This window comes from Lycium ferocissimum, unplaced genomic scaffold (assembly GCF_029784015.1).
Source record: "Lycium ferocissimum isolate CSIRO_LF1 unplaced genomic scaffold, AGI_CSIRO_Lferr_CH_V1 ctg4023, whole genome shotgun sequence".
NCBI classification, from domain to species: Eukaryota; Viridiplantae; Streptophyta; class Magnoliopsida; order Solanales; family Solanaceae; genus Lycium; species Lycium ferocissimum.
This window is the reverse complement of record NW_026725546.1, coordinates 14,094-41,093: the sequence shown is the minus strand read 5'-3', so window position 1 is coordinate 41,093 and position 27,000 is coordinate 14,094. Positions and strand designations below refer to the sequence as shown.

At 37.7% G+C, this 27,000-nt stretch overlaps 1 protein-coding gene across 4 annotated transcripts; it reads left to right on the top strand.

Moving 5' to 3' along the window:
• The first annotated feature begins 19,192 nt into the window (after positions 1–19,192).
• Positions 19,193–25,628, top strand: LOC132044243 (uncharacterized). Of its 4 annotated transcripts, none has more exons than XM_059434728.1 (7): positions 19,193–19,232; positions 20,227–20,305; positions 21,911–21,959; positions 22,089–22,185; positions 23,625–23,677; positions 23,999–24,061; positions 25,066–25,628. In XM_059434728.1, exons 1-7 carry the CDS (start codon positions 19,208–19,210, stop codon positions 25,345–25,347), a joined length of 648 nt encoding a protein of 215 aa, XP_059290711.1. In that variant the 5' UTR covers positions 19,193–19,207; the 3' UTR covers positions 25,348–25,628. The 4 variants fall into 4 exon arrangements, with proteins under 4 accessions (XP_059290711.1, XP_059290714.1, XP_059290712.1 ...); XM_059434731.1 differs by lacking the exon at positions 19,193–19,232 and adding an exon at positions 19,837–19,860 and having other exon boundaries at positions 21,911–21,969; XM_059434729.1 differs by lacking the exon at positions 19,193–19,232 and adding an exon at positions 19,967–20,139.
• Positions 25,629–27,000: the final 1,372 nt, after the last annotated feature.

The following is a 27,000-nucleotide window of genomic DNA, read 5'->3' as shown; positions in this document are numbered from 1 at the left end:
CCGAATTTTTCGTAAATCGAACTCTTCAAGACTATAGGATTTGGATAAGTTGAATCTACGAAATTGACTAAAGGAAGTATTTGTCGATATAGGTTTCGGGACAAAGGGACGAGCGGTGGAATAAGGGAGCAAGTTGGGATTAGCAAGGCAGCAGAGATAGGTATGTAAGGTTTAGTTGTCCTCATTCCTAAGCACGAGTCATAGAGCTATTTAGCGTTCATGCTCCTCAATTCGAAACGTCCGAAGTTTTACAAAGAAAGGATACGTTTTTATAAGAAAGCTAGATTTTGAGAAAAAGCCATGTTTTACGAGATTTACCGATTTTATGGAAAAGTATATTTTTATACGATTTTCTCTAAAAGAGCTTATTGAATATGACTAAAAGTCCGTTAGTGCGCATTCCTTGACCCTTGTTAAATTCCACGAAATGCCACGTATAATCCTTATGCTTGTTTATTGATATCATAACTATTATTGATTGTCCTTTTGGCCTCGATATACATTCCATAACTAATTCGGAGGTCACAACCTTACGTTACTCCGAAAGGCCCATGTCTATTTCTTGAACTCTGCATGCATTTATATATATACTCTATTTGCACTATTTTACTTACCGAACCGCGCTATAGTCGGCCGGGTACGGCACGTAGATGTGCAACCACTGATCGGTTGGGTATGTTTACCGAGTCCCGAAAAGGACTGGGTACGTTATGATGATGATGATGATATGAATTTTCCCCGGACGCGGGAGGATATGATGATGATGATGATTCTTATTTATCGAGTCCCGAAAGGGCCGGGTACGATATCTTACCGAGTCCCACTAGGGCTGGGTACGTTATATATTTATATACTATATTGCATATGAAAAATGGTTTTATCATACTTTGCATATTAACTGCTTTCAGATTATGTCCTTCGTTTTTCTTATCTTATGGTTATGTCTTGTTTCATTACTGTATTTCATCCTGCCTTACATACTCAGTACATATTTTTCGTACTGACTGTTCCATTTTGGGACTTGCATCTCGTGCTGCAGGTCAGGACAGGTTTACTGAAGGCGCGCCGTGATAGGAGCATCGTCAGCGGGTCAGCAAGTGCCATTCATCCGGACTTGCCTGTTTAGTATATGATTATGACTGCATGGTTACTATATATGTTTTGGATACGTCGGTGGACGTGTAGTCCCGACCTTTTATGAGGATGATGTTTCCTACTCTTAGAGGCTCGTAGACCCTGTGTAGTGTGTTGGTGTTGGTCATGAGAATTATGTTCTGTTAAATGGGCCTACTGACTTATGATATTGTTTAGTGGCGGCCTCGTCGGCACGCGTACTATGTATGTGTATATGTAGGTGATGTTGTCTACTGTGCGGTTTGGGTTTTTCTGAATGCAGGTGCCGCTAAGGCTTTATGCTAAGTTATTCTAAGTCCATTATGATTATGTTATCTAGTTTAGGTTAGCTCAGCCGGCATTCCGACCGTGAGGTCTGGTTCCCTGTCACGCCTCCCGGCGGGGGTGTGACAAGAGCAATTTATTTAGTCAGAGAAATGAGAAAAGAAGAATGCGTGCAAAATAGGTTATAGAGTTCTACATCAATGCTACCTTTCAAGAGGAGCAACTCACCAGCAGTATAATTAGAATTAAGATCGTGTTGAATATTCAAACGCTGGGGGAAATCTAGAAAGTGCCTTCTGAGGGATAGGCAAGTTATACTAAGAATGAGTGGCCTTCACTTGAATGAATGGCAAGTGTTGTGGAGATAACAAGAAAGTTCTCAGGTAACCCAACAACCAAACAGCATAAGAGAGTACCAAAGAGTGAGATGTCTAAGCTTTATCAACTATATTTCGAAGTTGTACATCGCGTGATATTGCCAAGAAAGGAAGGAAGGGCTGAGGTAAGTTTCTTGGACATGGTACTTGTGGAGTTGCTTGACACCAGGATCCTGACAAACCTGGCCAACCTCATGATTCAACATATGCACAAGATCTCACTACAGGCAACAAAAAGGCACGGGCTAGCATATGGATTTTGGTTGGGTGATATCTTTGACTACTTTGCAGTACCTATCAAATTATGGCAATATCAAACGACAAAGGACGTCATTGGGTCTATGGAACAAGTTGATCAACCCGTTCTTGTCGAGAAAACAGACGAAGAGCTGCAAATATTAAGAATCGTCTTGCAGCCAAGGAGGGAGAAATTACTACGTTAAAGGAAAATGATCTCTATGACCTGGGTATGTTACAGGCAAAGTATGAGCATGAAAATGACGCACTAAATGCCCAAATTTTGAGTCTGCAAACGGCACTGAATAAGGAAAGAGAAGATAATACAAAGACTATTCAGGACTTGGTTGTTGCTCTTACCAAAGACAATCATTCGACCTCTAAACCATCCTCTTAGTCTTACCTAGGAATTTGTCTTTTTAACCCTTGTCTTCTTTGTGCTCTTCATTGGTATGTGTATTGGTTTAATATCTCTGTGTTGATGCTTACTGTCAGTTAATGGACTTACTTTTGAATGTTGCTAACTCCAAAATTTATATAACATTCAAGAGATCAATATTACTGGTCTCCTTTTTTGTGATGCCAAAAAAAGGAAGGAATGATATAAACAAGTATAATTGTTAACCTGGTTGAATAAGATAATTGTGGGAAAGGGGTTACCAGGCTATATAGTAGTGTTACATCCCGTCCCTCCGTATGCTAATTCACGCCGGGAGTTAAGGACATGGAAGCATAAGGGCGGAAGTGTCGTAAGAGTTCAAGTGGCACAACTACATTAGTCCCAAGGTTAAGGAGGTTTAAAAGCATGATTGTTAAGTATGGGAAGGTTTCATGAACAAGCAAATCGAATAAATTTAAGTTCGACAGAATTCGGGGAAAATTAGGCAGAATTCTGGACAGGATTTTGGCACAACTTTTAGGAGGTATATCTCCCAAAGATATAAGGAATTATGGGATGTTTACCCTATCTAAATTCAATTTCAGAGAGTCTTCTTTCTAGTGCAACAGATAGTTCGCAAATCAGAGAAGTGTTGTGCCCGGTACGGCCCATACAAAAATACGACCCACTATGAGGCGGTGGGTTTGGTATATAAAGTTGCTAAGGCCGACAGTTTTCATTCCAACTCACCCCCCAAACTGGCTCCTCCTTCTCTCTACATATCAACTTTCTCTCTATATATATATACCATATATATCATACTCCAAGAGTAATCTATGCAAGTTAGGTCTCGGAAGTTCGTAAACATTGCGGGATCATCGTTCTCCTACTCGTTCTTGGAGTGGATGTGGTTTTGGACTAAATCAAGCTAGGATTGGGTGTTGTTAAAGCAAATTGAGGTAAGATTTCATTTTCTTTACTTGGAATTAGGTGTATCTAGCTTGGGATTTGAATATGCAAATGAGAAATCCATGAATTCGACACTAGAATTTGGAAATGATTATGATAGCTTATTGGGTTAGTTGGGAAAGATGTAATGATGGATATAGCTGGAAATTGGAGTTTTAAAACTGATTACCTTGTAATTATAATCAATTATAGCTCGTAAGAAAAAAGGAGTAGCCTTATGGAGTGTAAATCGAGCTTGTCGCTTGAGATATCGACCTATTGACAATAAATTGAGTTATATGAACTTAAATTAGGATGGGTTGTTGTTATTATGGTCCTCATAGATCTGGAAAATGTAAGAAATACAAGGAAAATGTTGCCCGAATTATCGTAGAAATTGCCCGTCATGTAGATACTAAAAATTAGGGTTGGCAAATTATGATAAAAGCATTATTCTATAATTATAGGTCGAGATTGAAGCATAACAAGCGGGTTGTTGTGGAAAGCAAGCGAGGAATCATAAAGGTATGTTAAGGCTTCTTCATCTCCTTTCTTCCATGGCATGAGTCCAGCTACATGTATATGCAAACGAACGTCTCAAAAGAAACTATTCTGCTCTAACTCCAGCAATGTCCATGTTCCTTCCTTTCATATTATGTTAAGTAAGCTAGATGCTCCCATCTTGATGTTTATGAGAAATCCCAAAATCATGAAAGGGTATGAAATCATATGTATGTATATTCTTGTATCTTGCCAAGGCTTGATGATGTTCATGTTAGCTCTATAATGTTTCTCGGGGATACCGACCTTATGTCACCCCGAATGGCTTGGTATTGCTAATCCATGTGTTTCATGCATCGTGTGTGTGTGTGTATATATATATATATATATATATATATATATATATATATATATTCATATGTGTAAGATAATACCTTGTTCTATAACCTAAGTATGGAACTAATATATGCTATATATGCATATTATAACACCCCGGGCCATAATCGGCGGGCATGGCACTAGTGTGCAATTACACCACTGCAGTTGGGCATGTTATGTGATGAGATGAGCCCCAAAGAGCGGCATATATGATATGATACTATCCCACATAGGCCTATCTATATATATATATATAGTAAAAGAGTCTGCATGTATAATGTACGCCCTCAGAGGTACCCAGGTTCCAGGTTGTTTCCTTCTAGTCTTCCTTACTCATGTTATTTATACTTATGTTATCTTTATGTCATTTTTGTCCTGCCTTACATACTCGGTACACTTTCCATATTGACGTCCCTTGCAGGGACGCTGCATTCATGCCAGCAGGTTCGGCTCCTCAGATTGACATACCCCATCAGTAGGTTGCTCCAGTTCACCGATCAACCGACGAGTTCCACTACTTCCGGACTTGCTTTATTGTCATTTTGGTATGCACTGTATATATGTATATTTTGGGTATGGCGGGGCCTTGTCTCGACCGTTATGTTAGTTAGATGCACTCTTAGAGGCTCGTAGACATATGGCCTGTGTACAGGTTTCTTATATATAGCCTTGTCGGCTCGTGACTAGTATGCACAGCATTTGGTATGGCCTTGCCGGCCTTGTTATGACTTATGGTTGATGATGGTTGGCACAATTTCTACTTGTCAGTCCCGTATATGTAAGCCTTTGTCGTCCAAGGTATTGTGAGCAATTTATGACAGATATTACAAGCAGGCGCTTGGTCTTATGGTCGGGTGCCAGTCATGCCCCTCCGACTTGGGGTGTGACAAAAGTAGTGTCAAACCGGAGGGCCATGACGGGTACCTAGAGCTAACCTACCGAGCACCTCTCAATATACTTCTCATAATCACATCTAGGTAGACCCCACGGCTAACTCATAAATATCATAAACTTTAAGAGACACGAGTTCAATAAACATATGCACGTCTATGCAAACATCATCAGCTATGCCCATATATACAAGCCGACAAGGCTGCCAAAAATGATATACAAAAATATGAACCGATGAGGTTACTGAACATCTAACTATATACATCTATCTACGAGCCTCTACATGGAGTGCATGGAATCATAAGGATGGGACAGGACCCCGCCATGCCCATATATACACAAAAGAATAGTACCAGCTAAACTGGAGATCCAGAACAAATGGAGCGCTCCCCGTGTAATCGCCGATGGCAGCCCTGGTCCGTCCGTTCCCCGTTCAATCGCGGCATGAACGCAGCGTCCACAAACAAAAGGAAAACAGTATGAATAATGTACTGAGTATGTAAGGCATGAATAACAACATAATGAAAATATGGAAGAACCATGAGATAGGAGAAATAACCTGTACATCTGATTGCCTCTTAAGGCGAATACCATGTATGCTTAGCCTTTAAAAAAAAACATTTTCATACATACATATATAATATAAATGTTAGTGTTGCAGAACGTGCAACCCGATCTATATATCATATCATCCCGCGTCCGGGGCATCCCGTGTCTGGGTTAACATCATAACGTACTCACTGTAGTGGTGTGCACATCTACGTGTTGTACCCAGCAGTCTATAGCGCGGCTCGGTGTGAGAAAATAGCTACATATATATAAATCATGTATGAGAGCCCAAATAAAACGTTACCACTCTATCGGAGTGACGTAAAGTCGGTAAACCACCGATTTCTATTATGGAATCATCATCATCGCTATATCTCACCTTGAAAGAACAAATACCATAAGGTAAGATCAACAATAATGAATAACATCCATAATCATGGAACAAGCTCATTAATATCATAAGAACATCAAGAACTATAAGTTTTGGTATCTCTAGAAATGGAATCATCATCATCATGAAGAACATTTATCCAAAATATCATAAGAACCTTGGGAATCATGAGCTTCTAGCATTTTTAGGAATAAGGATATTATGGATATCGTGTGTAGGTTCACAACAAAGGAATCATGCCTTAAGAAAGAAAGGTTTAGCCTTAAGATACCTTTTCATCTCCTTAATAGTTAACGTTTCTCCTCCCAAGCTCAGAAATCTACATTCAAGAGAATTCATACTAGAGTTAAGTCTTGAAAACACTCATAATCTTAAACTAGAGTAATTAGTGAGCTAACGGAATTTGGGCAAAGACTTCCCCTATTTCATCTACTTCCACGAAATTCCAAATCAACTCCCAACAACAATAACAACATCAACAATGCCATGAATAAGAGATTTCATTCAAATTATATCCAATAAAATCTCAAAACATCTTCTCATAATCAATTTATAACAATAACTTCAACACAACCCCTTATACACTTGTATACAACACTTCCTCATCGTCATTATTACCCCTCATAACAAGATTATGCTCAAAAAATTTTAACAATTATAATTCAAGTTTATTTACTACTCAAAATATCTTCAAATTCATATTTGAACTTCCTTTTTCACTTTCTTTCCTCAATCAAGTTGTATAACAATCAAACATCCTCAACAATATGCACAAGATATGAAAACTTACCTTAATCACACAAGAGCAAGCTTTGGATCAAATTATTTCACTTGAGTGAAACCTCCAAGTTCAACACCAAAGGAATTCTTGGACTCTACAAACCCTAGTGAGCCTTCCAACACTTAAATCTCTTGATTTTTGCCTTTTGATCTTTGATTTCACTTGGGGTTGGGTAGATATGTTTAGGAAAAGGTTCTAGAGCTTTCATGGACTTGGGAACTATTGAAATGAGAAAAGTTGAACAAGGGTCGGAATATATCATAAAAAAAAATTCTGGCACCGACTTAGATTTACGGTCCACTTTTACGGACCGTAAAAATTATACGGTCCATATAATTGGACCGTAAATTCTGACCAGTGGCTTACCCCTTCTGGAACTAATTTACAATGGGGGTCAGCCAGATATACGATCCGTAAAAATTATACGGTCGGTATATCCAACCGTAAAATCCAACTTTTGTCGAAACGTATTCTCGTCGATTTGTTCAACCTTTAATCCTCTCAACACATACTAAGCATGGACTTAAACCCTCATATGCTTAAGATGAGTACGTCCAATTCCCCGTATCCTCGTAAACAACTCCGCTTCCGAAACCTATGGCAACCACCTCATGAAGAAACTTGACGTGCGAAAATTTGGAGTGTAATATTCTTTCCCCCTTAGAAACATTCGTCCTCGAATGTTAGATTCTCAGGATTTTACAAAAATTCTGGCAGAGTTTCCCCTGTAACTATACCACTAACGTCTTGTCACAACAACCCAAAAATATATAACGCCTCACAGGCCCATGACAAGCAATAACAAAAATGGCCCCACACAACCAATAAGAGTAGATAAATAACACATACCTGAGGACAATCATGACGTAGTCTGGATCTGTTCTGGAGCTGAAAATAGATGAGGATATTTAGACTTCATATCTTATTCAGCTTCCTAAGTCATCTCCTCCGTATTCTTGTTTCTCCATAGGACTTTAACTGAAGCTATATCCTTAGTTCTCAATCTCCGAACTTGTCTATCTAAAATGGCAATGGGAACCTCTTCATATGAGGCTGGCAAAGAACCTCCGAATATCACTAATGGGCACAACTCCTGAAGGATCTGGAATACACTTGCGAAGCATTGACACATGGAAAAGCGTGGACTGACTCCAAGTCTGAAGGTAGATCTAACTCATAGGCCACCTGGCCTACTTTGCGTACAATTCTGTAGGGTCCAATGTATCGAGGAATAAGTTTACCTTTCTTACCAAATCTCATTCATCTGTGACACTTTCAAGAATACCCAGTCACCAATCTGACATTTTAAGTCTCGTTGGTGATTATCTGCATAAGACTTTTGATGACTCTGAGCTGCCAATAATCGATCCTGAATAAGCTTGACCTTCTCCACTTCTTGCTGAATCAAATTTGGCCCTATTAATTTAGTCTCCCCTACTTCGAACCATCCAATTGGTGATCTACACTTGTGCCCATATAAAACCTCATACGAGGCTATCTGGATACTAGAATCATAACTGTTGTTATATGCAAACTCAATGAGCGGCAAATGATCATCCCAATTGCCTCCGAAGTCTAGCACACTTGCCCGTAGCATATCCTCAAGGGTCTGAATAGTACGCTCAGCCTGTCTATCAGTCTAGGGATAAAATGTTGTGCTAAGACTCACCTGCGTCCCTAAACCCTGCTGGAAAGACTTCCAAAAATTTGTTGTAAACTACGCACCTCTTTCGGAGATAATAGATACTGGAACACCATGGAGTCGTACTATCTCTTTGATATAAAGCTTTGCATAATCTTCAGCTGAATACGTAGTTCTGACAGGTAGAAAATGAGTTGATGTCGTAAGTCTATCCACAATTACCCATATGGAATAATACTTATGCTGAGAATGAGGAAAGCCTGTAATAAAATCCATGTCGATTACTTCTTATTTCCAAGTCAGAATTTCCATAGCTTGTAACAATCCACCAGGCTTCTGATGCTCGATCTTTACCTGCTGACAGTTTGGACATTGAGCTACGAACTCTGCTATGTCTTTCTTCATTCCATCCCACCAATAAATTGACTTAATATCATGATACATCTTCGTCACCCCCGGATGGAGAGAATAACGGGAACAATGGGCTTCCCCTAAAATATGGCGACGTAACCCTGCAATATCAAGAACACATAGTCTACCTCGGTACTTGAGAACTCCATCTGCAAAAATCTTAAATGATGACTTTTCTTTTGAGGAAACGTATCTCTATAATGAACTAACATGGGATCCTCATATTGGCGCTCTTTCACCTCAACTACCAAAGACGAGACAGCTGAATCTTAAATAGTAACTCCCGTATCGCCCGAGTCTAACAATCGAACTCCTAGGCTAGCTAACCACTGAAGCTCACGGGATAGCTCCCTTTTCTCTAGCTGAACATCACATAAGCTATCCATGGATTTGCAGCTAAGAGCATCAGCTACTACATTTGCCTTTCCAAGATGATACAAGATGCTAACATCATAGTCTTTCAATAGTCCCAACCATCGCCTTTGTCGCAAATTTAACTTTTTATGCTTGAAAATACTGGAGGCTCTTATGGTCTGTATAGATATCAACATGAACGCTATACAAATAGTGCCTCCACATCTTCAATGCATGAATCACCGCAGCCAGTTCTAGATCATGGGTTGGGTAGTTTTTCTCATGTTTCCGCAACTGTCTTGAAGCATAGGCAATGACTTTACCGTGCTGCATCAATACACAACGTAGTCCAACACCTGAGTCATCACAATAAATAACATAGCCCTCCGATCCTTCTGGAAGTGTCAGAACCAGGGCCAAAGTTAATCTATTCTTCAACTCCTGAAAACTGTGCTCGCAAGCATTCGTCCGTTGAGATTTAGCTACTTTCTGAGTCAGCTTCGTCAGTGGTGCAGTTCGGCGGTCGTCCGGCGAGTTCTACTACTTCCGGACTTGCTTTGCTTTCATTTTGGTATGCACTGTATATATGTATATTTTGGGTATGGAGGGGCCCTGTCCCGACCGTTATGTCAGTTAGATGTACTCTTAGAGGCTCGTAGACATGTGTAATGTGTACAAGATTCTTATGTATAGCCTTGTCGGCTCGTGTCTGGTATGTACATCTTTTGGTATGGCCTTGCCGGCCTTGTTATGAGTTATGCATCCTCGTGGTATCCTTGTCAGCTCGTGTACATATATGTATGGTCATAGTCCATGCTTCGTAAGTTAATAATGGATGACATAATTTCTACTTATCAGTCCCGTATACGTAGGCCTTATCAGCCCAGGTGTTGTAAGCAATGTATGAAAGACATTACAGGTAGGCGCTTGGCTTTACGGTCGGGTGCCAGTCATGCCCCTCCGGCTAGGGTTGTGACAAGTGGAATGCTCAACATGGAGTTTGTCATCTTCAAAAAGGAAGAATTTGTTGACATTGTGAAGTTTTGATGATTGATAAAATAAGACGACAAGGCATTATCATCGAACCAGGTTCAGAAACATGATCCGTCCAGACAGAATATAATTATATATCAGAAAGATGACTCAACAAAAGGAGAAACTTATTGTAGAAATAGAACAAGTGTGCAAACAAGCTCTATACTAAGAAGTCATAAATGAAAATAGAACAACATGTTCATACAGGTCATCAGGTACAGTGAATGAATGATCCAGAAGTGATTAGTGCAGTGGATGAGCTTACAGTTATATGAAACAGGTCTGTCAACATGTTCCAGCCAAGATCTCAGAAGAAGTTCAACGGCATATGAAAAATGAAAGAGATTTGTGGAACAGGTACACGAACATGTGGAACAGGTACACGAACATGTTCTATCTCAGACAGTGCAGAGATTCAGAGGTAGACGAACCAGATGGATGAAACAAGTTCGTGAACATGTTCCAGGGCAAGTCCTATAACAACTAGGATTTGAAGAATTATGCAAAGAACTTAGCGGTCAAGTATGAAATATTCCTTGCCATATTTGAAGGGATTAGTAAGCCTTCTACAAAGAAAAGGAGCCGACTCAACAAGGAAGGAATCCAAGTAAAACACAAAACCTTATGCGTGTTATTGTCCAATAAGGCGAAGGTTTTGTCAACCGATCTGCGGAGCTACAATGTTATAAATACCCAAGTCTTTTCAAGAAGAAGTTTGTGCACCCACAAAGAGAGAATTCAGAATATCGAGCGAAGAAAAAATATCCAAAAATATTCAAGAATCCGGGGTTGCATCCTTAGTGTAAGAAGAAGGATTGAAGGAACTGTTTTACTGTATAATGTTCTCCAGTTCACAAGTCTAGATATCTTGTATTAGGTTTGTTCTATCGAGTTGTATCTTTATCCGCTTACATAGAAGCATACAAGTAGATACAAACAGTTGTTGTAAATTCAACTTCAAGTAGGAGTTTACTACTTGAAGGTTGCTTGATAGTCAGAGTGTTATTAGTGAGATAGGGATTAGAGTGTAGTTCCTAGGTTTCAGGTCTATAATTTGAATATGTAGTTGGCTCATTATAGTTGTTATACCCCATACTTTATACGTTGAAATATTCTAAGTCGGTTGCGACAAGTTAAGGACAAGGTTGTAAATTTTTCCGATTTTGTTAGAAGTGCATAAGTTGCACATTCGTCTTTTCATTGGCATGGAGTGTTAAGGGTAAAATGGGAATAAGAAAATTTGGGGCTAAAAGTGAATTATGGAAAGTTGAGCATTTTATGAGAATTTGGGGCTAGAAGTGAAATTTTGGAAACTAATATTTCATGAAAATGGCCATATGTGGCCATGTGTGTGGTGTGGGTCCCTTCTCCAAGTCTTGGCCAAATTTGATTAGTTAAATTTATGAGTGGTACATGTGTGCACATTATATTTGTTGGGGGCTTTTTATATATATAGAGGGTGGATGACTAGCACATGTTGGTCATCTTTTTAACTCTAGAAATATGAAGAAACTTAGAAAAAAAAAAAGATGGGGCATATTCGGCTGAAGCTGGCCAGATTTGGTGCCAAGAAATTGCTCCAAAAAAATTATTTTCTTCATGGTATTCTACTAATTGGAAGGTGCTAAACAACATGGAGCAATTGTTGGAGTAGCAAGAACAAGAGTTTATTCAAGAACAAACCCTAGATAAGTTGAAGAACCAAGTGAAAGAGGTAAGGTTCAATCTTCTCTTTTATGTGTTATAAATGGTTTGTGTATGTTGTGAAGTGTGAAAATGAATGAAATCCATGAAAATATGGATGGTGAATTGTAGCCGTGTATGTGTGTGTCAAACCGTGTGCATGTAGTGGTGTGTTGGAGTAATGAACTAGTTGAATTTAGCATGTTTGTGTGTTGTTGTAATGTGTAGAAAATGAATGAAACTCATGGAATGGTGTAGGTTGAGGAATGGCCGAAAATGGGCTGTTTTGTGTGTTGGAAAAGGAAGTAATGTTACTTAGTGTTTTAGTTGTGTCGTTGTGAATTCTATGTTGATAATGAGATTTTAATGAATCAATTTGAAGTTGTGATGGTTGTGGGCTGATTGGGAAGCCAATGTAACTCTTATGTAAATTGTATATTTAGGATGATGACATTGTTAAAAAGAAGATTGTTGGTGTAATTCATGAGTTTTGGAAGAAAGAAATGTGTTAGTGTTGTTATGTTGAGTTGAGGAGACTTCGGGTAAGGTGGTGGTGTGGTTGGATTGTTTGAAATATTGTATGAATTGTTTATGGTGTCCTTGAATATTATGAATGTTGTTGGATTATGTAAAAAGGGCTACTAATGTTAGAAATGCATTTTGAAGTGATTGTTGATGTTGTAGTTTGGTTGTTGGTGTTGTTGTTGTTGAAATTGGCCGAGTTGAATCCTAGGGGTTGTCTGCAAAGTCGTGTCAAGTAGAGTCTTGTTTATGGTGTGTTGCGCGCCACATTTATAAACAAGAGGCTACGGGGCATCTAGGGTGGTTACTCTTCTTTCACATCTGAGATCGTGCCATAGAGCCAAGCTATAGGAAATGGGATTTCTTGCGCTAATCTTTGATTTCAGCAGAAAAATGACACCGATAGAAGGAAGCGATTGATGATGTTGGAAGTTACTAACCACACAGGTAAGCAAAGGTATGAAAGATATATGTCGGGAAAGATATTGAAATTGCGATTGAAATACAAGCTGAAGACTAAAGGGGGAAAGTAAACAAGAAAGTGTAACAGTCTTTTGTGTTGGGCATAATTTTTGTCTGTTGATGATATTGGGAGCCCCGTGTGGGTATGATATGATATATATATATATATATATATATATATATATATATATATATATATATATATATATATATATATATATATGTTGGCCCTGTGAGGCATTGTTGGTATTTCCTACGTACAGGTTTTGAGATAGTAAGAAATATAGAGGAAACTCTGCCGAAATTTTCCCAGAAAAAAAGAGAAAATGAGATGTGGATTTGTAATCCGACTTGAAAGGCCGTGTCCACCGTAATGGTAAGATTTGACTAAGCTACGAGTACGGCGGATATCGAGAAAGAAGTAATAGTATGAGTAAGACAAGAGTAAGGAGGGCTAAAATAGTAATTGTGTTATGAGGGCGTGTTGAAATCTGTAAAGGCTTTAAATTACTCCGTTATGTCGAAGGTCATGTCGTAAAGTAGACGCGATTATACTAGCATTACAGCATCGTATTTCATCAGAAATTCAAAGTTAAGCGTGCTGGAGTGAGAGCAATTTTAGGATGGGTGACCCCCTGGGAAGTTTTCTGAAAATTTTACAAATTCAGACGCAAGAGGCAAATGAGAAGCTAGAGTAGCCTAAGGGAAATTAGAGTGTGTGGCGTAGGCAGAAACCTTGCGAGGTCGCGTAGAACGGGGTGAATTAGACCGGTGGAGAGAAAGGAAGTGCATCACGACTCTAGTATTGGGGTGAGTTTGAGTAGCGTTTGGGAATATTTGGTGAACGAGGTTGCATGCTATGGTAATAAAGAAAAGTTTAAATTGAGATCCTTAAGACCCCATACGACTAGTTGAACATTCGAGGACAAATGTTCTAAAGGGGGAAAGGATGTTATACCCTGTACTTTGTACGTTGGAAGATTCTAAGTCGGTTGCGACAAGTTAAGGACAAGGTTGTAAATTTTTCCGATTTTGTTAGAAGTGCATAAGTTGCACATTCGTCTTTTCATTGGCATGGAGTGTTAAGGGTAAAATGGGAATAAGAAAAATTTGGGGCTAAAAGTGAATTATGGAAAGTTGAGCATTTTATGAGAATTTGGGGCTAGAAGTGAAATTTTGGAAACTAATATTTCATGAAAATGGCCATATGTGGCCATGTGTGTGGTGTGGGTCCCTTCTCCAAGTCTTGGCCAAATTTGATTAGTTAAATTTATGAGTGGTACATGTGTGCACATTATATTTGTTGGGGGCTTTTTATATATATAGAGGGTGGATGACTAGCACATGTTGGTCATCTTTTTAACTCTAGAAATATGAAGAAACTTAGAAAAAAAAAGATAAAACCCCCGGGGCATAGTGCGCTTTAAGACACCCCTAGACTTGGCAAAATGGGTTTTAATTAATCCCCCGGTGCCAAGAAATTGCTCCAAAAAAAATTATTTTCTTCATGGTATTCTACTAATTGAAGCCCTTCTTCTTAAGGTGCTAAAATACACCATAACTTGAGCAATTGTTGGAGTAGCAAGAATCGGTAATTCGTTTATTGAAAATAGATACAAACCCTAGATAAGTTGAAGAACCACGGTGAAAGAAGTCCTAAGGTTCAATCTTCTCTTTTTATATCGTGTTATAAATGGTTTGTGTATGTTGTGAATTACATTTGTTCTTTAAAATGAATGAAATCCTTGAAAATATAAATAATTAACTTTCGGATGGTGAATTGTATATTTTCTTTTGTTATTTCTCTATCGCTTTCCTTTCCATAACGGAATATAGAGTACTAGATTTTTTTCGAATACAGTGTAAAACTTTCGTCCAAACCGTGAGTTTGTGGTAATTAAGTTATATCCCAAAGAAATTAACAAATCAATGTTGGTAGTGTGTCCTCGTATATATATCTTATGAACAATAAATTGAATTTAGCATGTTTGTGTGTTGTTGTAATGTGTAGAAAATGAATGAAACTACATATATATGGAATAGTAAGTATGAGGAATGGATAATTCGTTAACAAATTTATGCGGCTTTTTGTGTGTGGAAAAGGAAGTAATGTTACTTAGTGTTTTAGTTGTGTCGAAATTCTATGTTGATAATATGCCTCGAGATTTTTTAATCTTCTTATCAATTTGAAGTCACATGTGATGGTTGTGGGTTAACAACAATTAACATAAGTATGAATGGGAAGCCATATGTCCAACTCTTATGTAAATTGTATATTTAGGATGATGACATTGTTAAAAAGAAGATTGTTGGTGTATATATTCATGAGTTTTGAATTAAGAAAGAAATGTGTTAGTGTTGTTAACAATGTTGAGTTTGGAGACACATATATATGGGTAAGTATGGTGGTGTGGATAATTCGTTAACATTGTTTGAAATATTGTATGAATTGTTTATGGTGTCCTTGAATATTATGAATGTTGTTGGATTATGTAAAAACATTGGGCAACTAATGTTAGAAATGCATTTTGAAGTGATTGTTGATGTTGTAGTTTGGTTGTTGGTGTTGTTGTTGTTGAATATGATTATGATGACTTTGTGAGTTGAATTCTCGGGGTGTTTCAAATGGGCGCTTCTAGGGACGAGAGGGGGGTTTAATTAAACGTGGGTGGGTATAGTGGCATGAATATATTACACGTGGATGGCCCACATAGCGTTTTAATCAGCAAATTGACCCGCGAGTTATACATTTGGAATAGGGTTTAAGTTTGGTGGACAAAAGTAATTTGGTTTTAGTTACTTAAAGATGGGCATTTCGGCTCGGTGCCAAGAAAATTGAAATCCATGAATATGGATGGTTCGTGTGTCAAACCGTGTGCATGTGTGTGTGTGTTGAGTAATGTGTTTTAGCTAATGTTTGGTACTTAATGGCATATTGTTGAAAAGGAAGTAATGTAGATCTTGAGAAGTTCGCGACGTAAGATTGGATTACCTTGGAGAATATTATGAATGTTGTTGGATTATGTAAAGAGTTAGTATGTTGATGTTGTAGTTTGTTGGTGTTGTTGTTGTTGAAAAGTTTACCTTCATTTCTTTTGGCATGTCTTAGATACGACTAAGTTATGATATGTTATGTTTACCTTGGCATGTCTTAGATACGACTAAGTTATGGGAAATTCCATTCTTAAAATCCGAGTACGTTTATGAGTCGTATTTGCTTTTGATGTTGGCATCCTTATGTGGACAAACTATGGTTTATATGTTTTGTATGATTGATTTCCTAAAGTTGCATGAAAGTTGGTTTTGAAAAGAATTTTATTCCTAAACGAATCCAAAACTACGAACGCCCGTAACTTTCACATACGAGCTCGGATCGCCCCGAAACATAATAGGTAACTTCATGAGACATAACATTCCCCCAACTCTCGTAGTCGGGCTCGGATGGGGTTGGCACCCGTCCGTGGGGCCGCGGGCTTTTCTATGCTTAACCTTAGTGACCTTCGGAAAACTTTAATACTATTTTCGCTTTGACTTCCGCATATGGATTTCTTACTTGCTTAATGAGTTATGATGATGATTTTATGCATATGATTTTTATACGTAACTATGATTTCAAAAATTCTATTTGATCTGTTCCCGAGTGACGTTCGGAGGAAAACTTGATTTGACTACTGTTTTGGCTTTTAAACGAGGACTTGTTTGATCATTCTGTTGAGTCAGTAATAAGGATTTGTGTGTGTATGGTTTCTCGGTTTGTAAATGATGTGTTTTCCGGAGTATGATGTGTCCGGTACGCCGAGCCCCTTTCGGCCGGGTACTGTGTATATATGTATGATGTGATACGAAGTCTGATATGATATATGATGATACGATATGATATATGACGATACGATATGATATATGATGATTTGATATGATATATGATGATATGATCAGTTGGTTTCAGATCCGGTGGTGGGGCAAACCCAATGGTGGGGCAAACCCAATGATGATGCAAAATTCCACATTGGTTTAGGCAAATCCCACATTGGTTTAGGCAAATCCCACACTGGTCTACGCAAATCCCACATTGGTTTAGGCAAATCCCACATTGGTTTAGGTCAATCCCACATCGGTTAATGGCATCTCATATGACCGGTCATGATGTTATGATGCGCTACGGTATGTTATGTGATATTGCCGCTGGGTTCCTGGCCGCGGTATGTGTATATGTGTGTATGTGTGTATTTGTGGTATGTGATATGTGATGATTTGATGATATGATATGTGATAATATGACGGTATGTTTATGATTATTATGTTATATATGGATCGGGCCGTACGTTCCTCGGCATTATTATACTATTTATGGATCGGGCCGTACGTTCCTCGGCATTCGGTTAATGTCAGCTCATATGATATGTTTGATTTTCCGTATGTACGAGGCAAAAATGTTTTTCAAAAGAAAGCGAAGCATTTTGACATTCTGATTATCCTACTCGCCTTCTGGACCCCTTATGTATGATTTGTATGTCAGATGTAAGTATTTCGGTATTCGGATTATTATGCTCACTTTCTGTACCCCTGACTTCGGTTATGATTTCGCTTTCTGTATTTTCTGCTTTGCATACTCGTTTGTTCCGTATCGACCCCCTTTTTTTTCGAAATGCGTTTCGTACCGCGCGGTACCCACAGATGAGTAGATGATGTTAGCAGAGGACGTTCCAGCTGGATTGGCGAGCTCCATTTCCTCCGGAGTGCTGCCGAGTCCGAGTGTTTTTGTATGGTATCTAAAGTTATGGTAGAGACTTTGCAGATGGTGTCGTGTGAGTAAGACGTCAGTTTGTAAGCGGCTATGTAAGCCGGTGTGTTATTATGCGTTGTGTTACAGATTTGTTTGGCAAGCGGCTATGTAAGCCGATACATCAGTATGCCTTACGTTTCAGATTTGTTATGACTACGGATTGTATTTGATTTGACTTGGAAAAGATGAAAAGCATGTTTGATTTCCCGAATTTTTTTTATTGTGTACTTATGTTATGTTCTGTGGGCCCAGTATGATTGTGAGTGTTGCGAGAGTCAGCGGGTTCGCTCGGCCCTAGGTAAGGGGCGGGTTCGCTCGGCCCTAGGTAAGGGTCGGGTGCCCATCACACCCTGTCGGAAATTAGGGTGTGACAATAGTAGTGGAGTTGAAGTAAATCCTGCAGGTCTGTAGGTCTTGGTTTTTATCACCTTTGAGCCGGGTGGTTTCCACGTAAAATTCCGGTGTCCTTTACCTTCCTGTTTGTTTATATTCCGCAAACACGTTTATAGAACAGGTTAGGTAGCGTGTTCTATCCATAGACAAAAAATAGGTACACATTGGGACATACACTTAGGTCGTGCAACCTAACACTAAGGATTCACAACTAATGAAACAGAAATATTTTTTTATCAAGTTTTCTCCAAGTTAGGAATGTTTGACCGACTTATTAAGAGTACTACATTATTATTTTTATGAAAGAAATAGTCAAGAAAAACTACAGACACACAAGATAAGCTAGAGAAATACCTATATTGTACTAAACCTTTGCAAATGCTGCAGAAGCTACAACTATACAATATACACCAAAGCAGACAAGGTCTGTACCTGTATATGACAACTAAGTCATGGATTTTCTACAAACAAATAAAAAAATGATTTTGGTACATGTTTTCTAATTTGGACAACATATACATTCTATCAAAGAGCAACGAACACAGAGTAACGATGACGCACATCAATAAAGATATGCTAGGTACCAATATCCCTAATGTCTAAACACGAGCGGAAATAATAGGAAACTTAACACTAACCAATATGGCATGCTAGAACATAGAATATCGGTTATTAATAAATATCACTAATTAAAAAAATACAGTCCCAATCCTAACTTATGAACTGGTGCTCGTAATCAGACCCATATTGAAAATATTTCTAGATATTTTTATCATCGACGAAATTGACTTCACAAAAACAGTCACCCATTACAGTCTCTTTTTATGCTCATATATATACTCTTTAGAACAATGGATTAGGCGAAAATTCATTATCTGTAGCGGTTATTGAAGTTGGTGCAATATAAATAACCCTAGTTGATTTCAGAGTTTAAAAATTGTAAGGGCTTCCAGAAATTTCAGCGTTTAAACTTGTAAGAACACTACCAGATAACGTCCTAGCAATACCGCAATAGATTCCACAGAGGTTTATCGAAAGAAAACTACGATCGAAGCGAGCAAGAAAACTGCAACAATTTCGTTGGAGGTACTGATGCGCGAGAAACCCTTCATTGGCGGTATACTTTAACCTTTTAGAAATTGGGGGGAAATTAGATATATGGAGAGAACATAATTAGTTTAGCAAAATTTTTATGAGAACTGTTAGTGTACACTTGTTAATGTCGATTTTAGAATTACAAAAATAACACATTTTAAAAGCGTAAGCGTTGCCAGTTGTGTTATGATTTGGAAACACTTATAAAGTGCAGCATTTACTACTAAAGAGCATGTTTGAGAAGCGCTGCCAATATTTCGGTAGTCAAAAGCTTTGTGCAAAGGCCGCTCCTTGAAAGCCTTCCCACAAATATTTTTGACAACACTTTTCAAATATCGTCTAGAGTTGTTGTGGCCTTACGCTAAGTGGGTGTTTGGCCATAAAAATTATTCACTTTTTTCCGGAGTTGTATTCCGGAATACTAAAAATAAGAAAAACTTGTTTTTCAAATATTTTTCACTTTTTTACATTTCATTTCACCAAAAACTACAATTTCAAAAACTATGGCCAAACACAACTCCAACTTCAAAAATTCCAAAAAAAGTGATTTTTTTTTTTTGTATTTATGGCCAAACGGGCCCTAAATTTGTTGTAGTGTGTAATCAAATGCTCAATTGGAATAATTTCGAATGTGCAAATAGAATTTGCTGGTAAGCTTAAGCCTAAGGGGCTGGGTATGTATTAAGTTTTGTATTTTTGTTGTTGTTGTTTTTTTTTTTTTTTTTTTTTAAATTTTCAAGTTAGACCCATTACCGAAACCCCATGGATTGGTTTGACCCATACCCGACCGATCCAACCTAAAAACCATAATTGTCTCCGGAATTAGGGGGGAAAGAGGGGTAGAGGGAATTAGGGTTTAATCTTCTTTCACCCTTTTCTTCATCTTCAAGTATATATATTATATATATATATGGATTCTCCTCAATCGGGTATGCGAAGGAATGCTGCTTTATTTATCATTTTAAACTTTCCATCATCTTCTTGGTTTCTATTAAATTAATATGGGTGTTATACAGGCATGGAATCTGAAAAGGAGATGAATGATGAACAAGTTAAGAGTGTAATTGAAGTAATGGCAGCCAGTGGCAAGTATTGGTATGCTCTTTAATTTTCAGTAGCACTTTATTTCTTTCGTAATATCTGAGTTAGTCCCATTTTTAACTTTGATGTGGAAATACAAATATTTGTCACAAGCAACAATCTTCCCTTCAATGTTGTGTAACTCTATCTGAATGTAAGATGGTATTACTACACTCAGTTAGCTGCATCTTAAACATTGTTTCATTGGCTCCGTGTATTTAGGTTTATGAATCTGTGAGCCCAAGCAAGCGCACCTGGATATTACTGTTATAAAAAGGAAAGCAAGTTTAGCAAGAATATCTTTGACATAAAATTATATAGTAATATTACTGCTATCATATTCATATTTGTATGACCATTCATTTATTCTTTCTTATACTTTCTCCTTCAAGTTCTTTCCTTATCTTGTTCTACTTAACAACTTTGCCTTTCTTGTTTACAAACTCAATAAAGTTGGAACAAAACTTACTTAGAAATATAGCCATTATAGGTCACAAGAATGTCAGTTTTTTTTTGGTCGAGGAAGAACGCCAGATTCGTTAACCTGGGGCTAAATAAATTAACTGGGGTATATAATTGGTTGGCTAGAACCGTTCTTTTAGCAATCTAAAGTTATTATAAATTTTTTCAAGTTGGCTGAATGTTGTATTTCAAAGAGCAAAAACTAGTTAAATTCTTGAGTTTTGCCTAACCCAAATTAGTCTTAGAACTTGGATGTGCTCGAGCTGAATCTAAGCCATAAATATGAGCAGAACCATCTGCTTCAAGCATTAGCTACTAACATAGCAAGTCAACTGCGCTAGCAACATGCGAATATATGACTTGGTAAGATTCTCATGTTTATCAGCTGGAATATGCTCGATTATAGACCTCAATTGCAGGTTTAATGACATTATTGTTGTAGCCTTGTTGGCGCTCAGATAATAGTACACAAGATACCATGTCTCTTTTTGTTCTCTTGTCCTCTCTCTGCACCTATATATATATATATATATATATCTGGAAATTATTTGGCAACCTGTTTTTGGTAGTATATTCTACTTGATCTACTGGTGTAGTCCAAATAATAATTTTCTTTAGCTTGATATATTTTTGGCCAATCCAACTTTGTAACCAAATGGAACATGTACCAGGAAACAGCCATGGTTTGACCACCCCACTTATCATGTGCAGTTCACCATCCAAGGAGTGTTATGAATTTGTTTGTTCAGTGCTTAACTGATAATTTGTTTGTTCTTCCTATCACCCCCAGCCCCCTTTCAAGGAGCATCTTTAAAGGTTTCTTTTCTCTGCCTACTTTATGAGCAACTATCCGAAGTTTAATTAGATCCAACTTTGAATTCTACTTTTTTATCTACAATTTTGAACTTATTGAAGTGTGTAAGAAAATCTGTTCCATGTGAGACTGTCTTTTCTTGTTTTTAGCGAGGGAAGTAAATATAGAAAGTCTTAATTCCTACACAATAATCTCGTTGAAGAAAAAGAAGAAAAGAGCTGTATTTTGATCCAAAAAAATGGAAAAAAGAAAAAGGGCTGTGTCTGTTGTATTCTTGTCTATTGCATTAAGGTTTTGGAAGTTCCGTTTCCGGAATAATTTATTTTGTGCATGTTTGGGCTCAGGCATGAGTGGGACAAACTCAAGGCTATGCTATCATTCCATCTTAAGCAGGTATGGGGAGGTATGCCAAGTTGTCGAACATATAAGAGCTTCTTTGGAGTGATGTTCCAATCTATCCTGTTTTAATATTTCTGCTTAATGGATATTAAGTTTTAACTTCTCTTAAATGCTTTACTGAAGGTCCTGTCAGATTATCCCGAGTCAAAAATGACTATCGAACAGCAGCAATCTTGTTTAGGGGAGAGCTTTCCTGAGTTGGTGAAGAGGTTGGATGATGGTATTCCCGCAGTCATTTGCCTTACTGATTCCTGTCGTTCTCCTTTGATATGAGGGGAAATTAGCATTATTTAACCATAACAATTCTATAAGAGAATCTATTGATAGAAAGAAAATTCTATAAGAAGGCACATAACCCTTGGTTGGTAGAGTTACTCAGCACCTGTGCTGGTGGGAGCAGCAGGTACCTGGTGGAAAGACGTTTTCGCAAGCTGGTTGGGACACCATTGTTATTATTAGCCAAAAATAATAGAAGATGATACGTAATGTTTCATATTCATATCCTACAACAATTTCCTGTATTGTCCTTTTTTTTGTGTGTTTACTTGAGACAAAAAATTTCACATGCCATAGAAGTATAAGGCTCTCCTAAAAGTGATTGTTCTGTTTGTGTGGGGCAGCTGTATAATATGTGTTTGGATGTTAGATGTTTTTCTGTGTTTAGCTTGGGGTTTCGCTTCTTGTTAGCATGTTCAATGTTGATGTTTTAAGATGTGTTCTCTTAGGCAGTAGGGAGGGAATGTGATGTGAAAAAGAAAAGGTTGAATGGAGGAAGAAGGAAGAAGTTGAGTAGGAGTAAATAATCATCTTCTTGGTTAGGTTGATGTGAAATGGTCAAACAAGTGCATTTGCATATTGGTACTACATATGCATACTGTAGTCCACATTTTGTCCAGAATATCTTTCTATCTCCATTTTCAATATCTGCTTAATGGCGGTCTAATTCTTGAAAGGTTTTTTTTTACCTTCCACTTCTGCTGAGGAGCAAGTTACGGTTTGTCATGTAGTTTCGAATAAACAAGAACAGTTCCCATATTAGTGTTGTTACTCTCTTCTGTGGTAGCAGTTCTATTTCATCTGCTTCACTTTCAGAATTTTAAGAGTTTTCACTTGCCTGCTGATCTCTCAATTATGGTTATTAGTGCCAGTCTGGCTCAACCTATTGGACTGGAAAACTACTCACCTTAAATAATGTATGCATGCTATCATGTGAACAGTAACTGTTGATATGTTACTTCATTTACCTGTCAAATAAACCTTATCAAAAAAATTTACCTGTCAAATAATATGTTGTTATTCCAAATCAGCCTTATAACTCGCAGGTTGAACTAAAGGTATACTTGTGGGCTATGTTACTCGGACTCTTCAAAAATGGACATGGGTGCGTGTCGGATCCTCCAAAAGTAGTGCATTTTTGAAGGATCCGACACGGGTGCAGCATCATTTTTGGAGAGTCCGAGCAACATAGCTTGTTGGTGCTTCAATAGTGCTTTTTCCGGGCTCGCTTTGTTACCAAACTTCTAATATGTATTACCATTTTCACATTTGACATTTAGTTTGGACTTGTTTGATGTTCCCCTTATGCAGTTGAGATAAGCTCTCGTCTTCGTGGGTCATTACTCTGATTTGGATTTTTCCCACATTACCTTGATTTTGCAGCTCTCAATAGCTTTGCTGGAGGCCCTCCATTTACGTTGCAAAGGCTTTGTGAGGTGACAATCTTTTTTAATCTCAATTTCAAATTGTTTAATATGTTAGTACTTCATCCCACATGATTTTCCTTTCTTTAAATTTGAAGCAGTGTTTTTCTATTTCATGAAAAAACTTGTGTTTTTCTAGTATAGGAGTCTTATAGCATGTTAGTGGGACAAACTCAATAGGAGAATAGGAGGAATTTTTTAAGGGTAATTTGTATTTTCTTTTCGCTGCTACAAAGATTCTCATCATGCTGATGTCTGATTTATGGCCCTCAATTAAGCATTTGATATATTGGTTTTCCTTTGTCTCTAATCGTTTGAGTAAATATTGAACAGATTTTGTTGGATGCGCGGAGCATGTATTCCAAGCTGTCAAAACTTGCGTTGGCTCTAGAAAAGGTTTGATTTTGATGTGGATTTTGCCTTATAGCGCTTGTAAATTTTCACATACTTAAATCTCATTGATCTAGCATCTCAACATCTTGAATGCCAACTTTCTGGAGAAAACTCCTTAGTAGTAATAGCGTAAGATTATATTAGTGAGCTTAGTTGACAGTGGTTGGGTCTGAGGTTCCCGTTTCGTGGAGGGTTAACAGATCTTGTACCAGTTCTTTGTAAATTTGGCTTCCAGCACAAAATTTTGTGCTAAAGCGGTCAATGAAATGGGTTGAAAACATGAAGTCTCAGGTTCAATCCTAGTTGGGACAAAAAACACTAGGTGATTTCTTTCCATTTGTCCTAACCTTGGTGGACATAGTTACCTGGTAACTGTTCTTGGTGGGATTTACCACGGTTATTTAAAAAAAAAAAAAAAGGGAAAAGGGCCAAATATACCCCTTGTTATACTTTCGGTCCAAATATACCCCTACCGTTATACTTTCGGTCCAAATATACCCTTTCCCTTATATTTTGACACAAATTTGCCCTTAATGTTGTTGGAGGCACCCCCAATTTTAAATACTCGATTCCTTTAGAAACCCACCCATTTAACCCATCTCCTTTAAGAAATCGGGTATTTAAAACTGGGGGTGAGTCATTTGATTATGAGCTTGCCATGTGTCCCTACTTCAAAATTTGTGCCAAAGTATAATGGGAGGGGTATATTTTGGACCAAAAGTATAACGAAGGGTATATTTAAATTATTTCCAATAGTACAGGGGTATATTTGGCCCTTTCCCCACCCCCCCCCCAAAAAAAAAAAAAAAAAAAAAGAATGTAAAAATTTGAAAAAAGAACAGATCATATACCAGTTTTTGTTCTTCTTTTCGGTTGAGAATTTATCTGTTTAAGAAAAGGGCTTCCCATAGTTTCTGAACTGCTAGAGGCTGAATATGCTCTTGTTTTGTAATTTAACTCATCCTATGATAGTTCTGGAGTATAATTCACACTTTACCTGTCTGCAGAATTTGTTAGTTACATCAACATTGACTATTTCCAGTGATCCATATGCATCGTCTACTATACAAAATGCAACAGAACCAGAAAGAGAAACCAAGAGTTCCCAAGTTCAATCTAATTTAGTGTCTAATGGGGTGGAACCTATAGCCAGTGCAGGTGATGCAGATGAAGTAATGGCTGAGGTAGAAGAGGCCGAAGTTGAGGATGTTATGACGATTGACATGGATACTATCGAAGCAATAGTTAGATCGTCTGAAGCAGATACTATGCCTACCAGTGATTCATAATGCCTTGTTTTATGTAGTGATTATTTTCATGTCCAATAGAGGATGTTTGTAGAAGGTAGGTCATGCTTCAATGAAATTGAGAACAAGTCCAAAGAGGTAATGCTTTTAAAAATCACTCACGGTCGTGAATATCTGTGTTGGAGCAGTATAATGTGCGTCAGACATTATTTTTATCCGACGTCGGTCCATCTTGATGTGGGGATAAGCCATGGTCGTTTTCTTGTCTTTTTTCGAACTAATGAATGTCTATGGAATGTCGAGAAAAATATTGTCAGGGTGGATGTGCCTCCTTTTCCCCTGCATGATGATTTTGATCTCTATCCACAACATTTGATCAGTTGGAACCGTATCTCCGGTTGGAGATAGTTATTGCTTCTACTTCGAGGTGTTTACTATGAGTAGTACTTCCATTGCAATGACCTACAAAGGGGTGTTAAACATAAGGTTATATTTATGGTAGTGGTGAAACCGTTTTTGGAGGTACTAGCAACAATGGCAAGACTATCACATCAGAAACAAGTCCCTTTTCTCAATGAAGCGGGATGAAAACTAGGGAAAAGCGGGACTTCAAATCTCAACAGAGACAAAATTGTAGGTACCCAATAGAATAATTAGGGTTCGCAAGTTGGTCCGCATATGGCGTTTATTTTATAAGGTGCCCCTGCCCAAAATTGTGCATCACATGTTATACTCAAGATTAATGAAGCCCAAGTATGTCTCACAATTTACTTGGTGGTAAACTTACATAAATAACTACCCTTTAGTAGGTCCTTACCTTTAGTAGCTATCTTTTCAATATTACCAACCATAGCTACTATTTAATGAACATATGTATTTTAACAGGTGTGTTTGTTTGTTTTCAAATACATATTGATTATGTAGCTACATTTATGGGTTTTCGTTGTATCTGATGCCATTTTAACAAAATTTCAAATACATTGTGTACATTCAAACTACATATGAAGCCAAATACATTCAAAAATCCGTGTATTTGATGTTCATATATTCAATGTATTTGAATGGATTTCAACAAAATGTCAAATACATTGTGTACATTCAAACTACATATAAAGCTAAATACATTCAAATTTTCGTGTATTTAAAAACAATGTTCATATATTCAGCCAAATACATATGTTCATATATTCAACCAAATACACTGTTCATATATTCAGCCAAATACACTGTTAACAAATACACTCAAAAAATGCAAAAAATACTCAAATCCGCAGATCTGAGCCATTTTCCGGCCATATCTGAGTCAAATACATTGTTCATATATTCAGCCAAATACACTCAAAAAATACTAAAAACACTCAAATCCGCAAATCTGAGCCGGCTAGATTTGAGCCATTTTCCGGCCATATCTGAAACACGACGGCGACACCACCGTCACCTTCGCTGTCACCATACAAGTCGCCGCCGCAATCCAAGCTGTCACCACAAATCTGATCGTCGTCATCATCATCATCTACATCAAAATCGTACAACTACAACTACTATCACAAAAAAATCATCTAAACCCTAGTTTTATTAATCATCATCACATCATCTTCTATAAGAAAACCCTAAAATTTTCATTCTTTTAGTTTTTTTTGTGGGTAAATATGGTATAATCTGAATGACATATTGTTATAGTGGGGGTAGCGGCGT

Coding starts and splice junctions, on each gene's coding strand:
- LOC132044243 (XM_059434728.1), top strand. CDS start 19,208: ATGCGCGAGAAACCCTTCATTGGCG. Junction 19,233..20,226: donor CGAGAAACCCTTCATTGGCG/GTATACTTTAAC, acceptor GGTGTTATACAG/GCATGGAATCTGAAAAGGAG. Junction 23,678..23,998: donor CGTTGCAAAGGCTTTGTGAG/GTGACAATCTTT, acceptor AATATTGAACAG/ATTTTGTTGGATGCGCGGAG.